The sequence below is a fragment of the Helianthus annuus genome, chromosome 9, assembly GCF_002127325.2.
Source record: "Helianthus annuus cultivar XRQ/B chromosome 9, HanXRQr2.0-SUNRISE, whole genome shotgun sequence".
NCBI classification, from domain to species: domain Eukaryota; kingdom Viridiplantae; phylum Streptophyta; class Magnoliopsida; order Asterales; family Asteraceae; genus Helianthus; species Helianthus annuus.
Genome location: NC_035441.2, coordinates 150,646,112 through 150,652,111, shown reverse-complemented (window position 1 = coordinate 150,652,111; position 6,000 = coordinate 150,646,112). Strand labels below are relative to the sequence as shown.

General features: G+C 34.7%; 1 protein-coding gene across 1 annotated transcript; it reads left to right on the top strand.

Moving 5' to 3' along the window:
- Positions 1-377: 377 nt before the first annotated feature.
- On the top strand, positions 378-1,880 carry LOC110905354. The gene is made up of 3 exons (XM_035977701.1): positions 378-680; positions 775-837; positions 1,368-1,880. The coding sequence occupies exons 1-3, from the start codon at positions 668-670 to the stop codon at positions 1,730-1,732; spliced, it is 441 nt and encodes a 146-aa protein (XP_035833594.1). The 5' UTR covers positions 378-667; the 3' UTR covers positions 1,733-1,880.
- Positions 1,881-6,000: the final 4,120 nt, after the last annotated feature.

Sequence of the window (6,000 nt, the reverse complement as noted above, 5' to 3'; positions counted from 1 at the left end):
ATATTTCTTTTCTTCTTATTAATAACCATTTAGTATTTCATTAATCCAACCACGTGTAATACACAAGTTTCTAATCCAATAATAGATATATAAAACATAGTAAAATATTATAACACGTGTAATACACAAGTTTCTAACTTAGCAATAAAAAAAGTAAAATGTTATAATAAGTAAATGATACATCTAAGTTAATTTTTTAAAAAACATATCTTAACGCTTGTATGTGTTAATCATTTAAATTGTATTTATTCAACCAGTGTAATAAATGTGTTTATTCAATCCTTGCAATACACAGACTTTTAAAAAATGTAACTATTTTGTTACTGATATCGGGTTCTAAGATATTGTGTGTGTATATATATTAGGGGGGCGGTTCCCCTAAGAAGCCTATTTTGCCTAAGTTGCCTAAGAAGCAATCTACACCATTTGTTTAAACAACCAATGGACCAGATTAGATCCCTAATATTAAACTAGATAAATAAACAAAATACAACGCGCGGGGGTATTTTCGCCATAAACAAACAAATAGTACTGGCAGTTATCAACGATTCAAAAAAACTTCTTCTTCACTCTCTCTCAAAACTTCCCAATCGCTAACAAACTTCACCTAAAATCGACAATCAGAGAGACGAAAATCGAACAAACAACAACAAAAACAGCATCAACGATGGATTCAGAGAGTACGTTCCATTTTTTTTTTTTTGCATTTTGGTGTATTCGTTTCAATTTTGTACGGTTTTTCTAAGTTTCTTCGAAATCAAATCGATTACACAGGTTCTAAGAGATCTACAAGAAGCCAGAAGCATAAAGAAACAAAACATGATGACGATTTCGAAGGTTTGTTAAGGATCTGTAAACGAACAGATTTCTAGGGTTTTAATATGTCTAAACTGATTCATGTTCTGCATTTTATTAAACAGATCGATCGTTGTGTTTTTTATGAAATAATGCTGGTTTATTTTTTGTGCTGGTTTATTTTCTGTGATGGTTTAACCTATGTGCTAGTTTAGTGATTTAGAAATATCTAGCACAAAGTTGTGGTTGGTTTTCTGGTTTTGAAATCGGTGCTGGTTTAACTTCCGTGCTAGTTTAGTGTTTTTTAAGAAACTAGCACAAAGTTCTAGTTGGTTTACCGTCTGTGCTAGTTTATTGATTTAGAAGAAACCAGCACAAAGGGTTTAGTGTTTTCTAGTAAACTAGCACAAATTCTAGTTGGTTTACCGTCTGTGCTACTTTAGTGTTTTATAAGAAACTAGCACAAGTGCTACTTTAGTGTTCCAAATCTGTGCTGGTTTACCGACTGTGCTACTTTTAAATTCAGGAGATAAGTAATATAAGTTTCAGTTGTTTTTTGTGTGTGAAAACAGAGCTGTACAATCCCAAACCACTACAAATTGTACAACCAGGAGAACCAATCCCTACTTTTGATAATGAAACTTTGCATCCCATTCCACTAAAAGTTGTAAGACCAACAAAAAAGGAATATTATATGAGTCCGAAATTTTGGAATGAAGTAGCAATCTGGTGGCCAAGCTATACCAATCATCCTACTTCTGGTGGTGAACCTTCAGATCCCATAAAAGAAGAGATTGATGAGAAACCTGAAATCTCAGTTGTACAACCCAAAAAAGAAGAAGATGATGAAAAACAAAAGATCCCAATCCTACAACCTAAACATGAAGAAGATGAGGAAAAACCTATAATCTCAGTCAAGAATTTTGGAAGGAAGTAGCAATCTAGCCAGCTCCTGCTATGATCATCATGTTTATGTTGTTTGTTTTAGTTTTCTAATGTTATCAATGCTGTTATGTATTATGATCATGTTTTTCTGAACCTTATGTAACAATGATGTTTTGAATTATAAAAATCATGGTTTATTATGTATTAAATGATCAAAATGGTACTGGTTATTGTTTTTTTAATATATAGTACACTTTATAACTTGTGCTGGTTACTATGTTTCTTCTGAAATTACTTGCAGGCTCATCAGACAGTGACTTCGAACACCCGGAAAAGAAACAAAAAACAGCACTAAAAGCTGTTGCCACAAACCCTGAACCTATACGATCAACACTTTTCAAGGAATTTGATAAGAAAAAAAGAATTAGAATCAGGAACAGCCCAAAAAACCTTGCTGAATTCATGCAAGTGTTATCTGACGAACAGAAAGCAGAAGTAGATAACATGGGATTTGAAAGCATGAAGAACTTTGATATAACAAATATACCAACTGATCTGGGATACTGGCTCACTAACAATTATGAACCTACAATCAACACACTGAATCTAGGTACACATAATGTAGTGATAACACCTAACCTTGTACAAGAAGTTCTTGGCATACCAATGGGTAAAGTGAAGGTTACGGAGTTGAGTAAACCAAAAATGAGTGATCCAGTTGTTGCAGAGTTTAGAAATCAATTTGAAATTGATGATGAACTGCCAAAAATGCATCATATTATTCATGTTGTGGAAGAACAGAAGGAGAGTGGAAGGCTATTTCAACTGAACTTTCTTGTAATGTTCAACTCAATAATGGCAGAGCTCACACACGGTGGCAACGTCAACATGAAATTCCTTACAACATTGCAACCTGATGTAGATATTAAGGATGTTGACTGGTGCAGCTACGTGATCGACTGCTTGAACAGAAAGACAACAAGCTGGTTCCAATCTAAAGCAGCACATTACATCGGGCCGATAACATTTCTAGTGGTATGTTGTAGTTATCTAAAAATGATCTATATTTATTGTTTTTTATCAAACATAATAACAAAAACTAACTTGTAAATCAATCAGTTGGTTTATGCTCATGATACATACCAAAGAACAAATCCAAAACAGAAGATGATACCAGCTGTAATGTATCATAAAAATGATACAATTAAAAAGCTTGGTCCGGTGGTGGAAAGCAATAAAAGAAAGAGAAGTGAAAATGTGGTGAAGAGTAAGAAGAAAACAAGTTTGAAACCAGCACAGAAACTCGCCTTGACAACACAAACACCTACTCAAATGGTGGTGAAGAGTAAGAAGAAAACAAGTTTGAAAGCAGCAACAACTGGTGAAACAGAAGAAAATGAAAAACGAAAGAATTTGAAGGTAAAACTGAAGATGAAGAAAAAAGCACCAGCTGAACAACCTCTATCCACATATCAAGAAATCTCGAAGGAAACTGATGAAGCTAGAAATCGTTACTTTAGTGACTTCCCAGAATCTCTAAACATTACACAAAGTTTGGACATTCCACAATCCCAGGAAAAACTCTCACAAATTCCACCTACAAATCCAACAAGTGGAGTGGTAAATTCTATTTTATTGTGTTTATCTGTAGTATTACTGAAAAAATGTGCTACTTTTATGACATTTGTTGAAAAATTATGCTGATTTATATGCTAAAGTGTGCTGGTTTAAATGGATTGTAAAACTGTGCTAGTTTGAAATGTGCTACTTTATAAAAAGAATGTGCTGGTTATCTTTTCAGGAATGGAATGTTAAATTGTGCTAGTTTAATGGAATGTTAAATTGTGCTAGTTTATATGCTAAAGTGTGCTGGTTTAAATGGATTGTAAAACTGTGCTAGTTTGAAATGTGCTACTTTATAAAAAGAATGTGCTGGTTATCTTTTCAGGAATGGAATGTTAAATTGTGCTAGTTTAATGGAATGTTAAATTGTGCTAGTTTATATGCTAAAGTGTGCTGGTTTAAATGGATTGTAAAACTGTGCTAGTTTGAAATGTGCTACTTTTACAATTTGTGCTGGTTATCTTTTCAGGAATGGATTTGTCTGATAAAAACCAAAACAAAAGAGCTGGACATGCATGTCAAAGAAACACACGAAATGATTACAAAATGTTTAACAAAGTACAGAGGTGATGAGGTTGTGGATGCTGTGGATGAGTGGAGAAAAAGATTGGTAGTATATGGTGAAAAGTACAATTTCGAGAAGCAAGAATCAGAAGCAGGGAATGAAGAAAAGAAAAAAGGAGGAAGTGGAGAGAAGACAGAAGGAGGGAATGAAAAGGAAGAAGGAAATGAAGTTAAACTTACCCAATCACAAAAAAAAATGGTGGTCTCACAATTTGATTCAACTCCTTTCAGAATCACCAGTTCAATGTGGCCAGAGGTTATAAAAGAAATAGAAAAGGCAGAACAAGTAGCAAGCAGCAAAAAAGATGGTGCTGATCATGGAGTTGGTGGTGAAGAAGAAAAGGATGCAGGTGGAGAAAAGGCTAAAGATGGTAAACCTGATGGGGAAACAACAAAGAAAGGAGGTGAAGATGCTAATGAACCACCAAAGGGAGAAAGTGACACTGCTGGTCAACCAGCAAAGAAAGAAGGAAATGAGGCTGCTGGTCAACCAGCACGGCAAGGAGAGGTTTTTAAAACACCAGAAAAGGAACCCAAAAAAGACAGTGAAAAACAAGAATTCATAGGTGAAGACCTAAATGCCGGAGTCCAGAAGAAAAGCAAACGTACAACTCACCCTGCCGAACCTTTATGTTCACCATATATGCAGCGAGTTGTACAAATAAAAACAAAAACTGAAAAAATTGAAGTAAGGATAGCCGAATGGATGTTCTCGACAGTTGACGACCCCTGGTAAGTATAAAAACCAACAAAATCTTAATTGGATAAAAATAAGTATTTAAACTAATGTGTATTACAACAATGCAGGGTGTTTATATTTGAGACAGCATTTAACACAAACCTTTCAAGGGTATGTCTGGAGTCGCTTCACCCGAACTTATACATACATGTCCAAGTCCTAACAGCTTGGTCATTGGTACTAAACAGTGAAGAGGTCTACAGAAGCAAAGGTTCGCCGGCAAGAGTTTTCTGCCCATGCAACATGCTGGTATGTTTTCTAATATGTGCTGGTTTTAATAACAGATTAGAAAAAGCGCATTTAACAAAATGTGCTGGATTATTACACATTGTGCTGGTTTTGAAAAATTAATGTTTTATTAATATATGAAATGCTATTATTGTGCTGGTTCATAACACATTGTGCTGGTGCTGGTTTATAACACATTGTGCTGGTTTCTGTGCAGGGAGAAAACAACTTCAAACCAAAACTGAAGAAAGAGACCTGCGCACAAAATTTCAGCGAAAACATTGCCGCGACATTGATGACTACCGAGTTTGGAACTATTAGGAAAGTGGACATGTTGTTCATTCCAATACTACAACACAAGCACTACTACATTGTATGTTTTGATTTCAAGGGAGAAGCCATCAAGATTATAGACAACATGAAAGGGAAAGCAAAAGCACAAAAAATGGCACGTGCTAAAAGAGTGGTAATATATTGATGCCCATTAATTCTGTGCTGTTTATTTTAATTATATTTGTGATGCTTAGGGATTTTGATTTTGAAAAATTTTCAAATTACAGAAAGAAATTGTATGTGATTACCTTGAAGTTGAATACCCAACAATGCACAAAAAGATGTCGCCCTTGGAACCAGAAATAATGAACATGTCGTGGCAAACGGAAAAGAACTTTGTAGATTGTGGTGTCTTTGCAATGAGACACATGGAGACATACACAGGGAATCATGTGAGCAAGAAGGAATGGGATAGTGGGCTGTCGAAAGAGTCACCGGAACAAGACAAAGAGTTGGTTGAACTGAGATACAAGTATTTAAGCAAAATACTTTTATCCGACATCAACTTAGCGAAAGGTGAAATGATGGAACTGTTAGAGAAGTATGAGAAGATGGAGCCTGAAAAGAAAGAGGAATGCAAGAAAAATGCGGAAACGAAAATCAATGACAGACTGAACCAGAAATATTGATTGTGTTGGTTGAACAATATAACATTAGTTTGGTAGTTGTCTGTAGTATTTTGTGCTGGTTTAACAATTAATATGGTGCTGGTTTAACAATTACATTGTACTGCTTTAACAGTTATATTAGGAAAGTTAATTTTATGCTGGTTTTACAATTAATATTGTGCTGGTTTCACTATGACAATTTTGTGCTGGTTTAACAATTACATT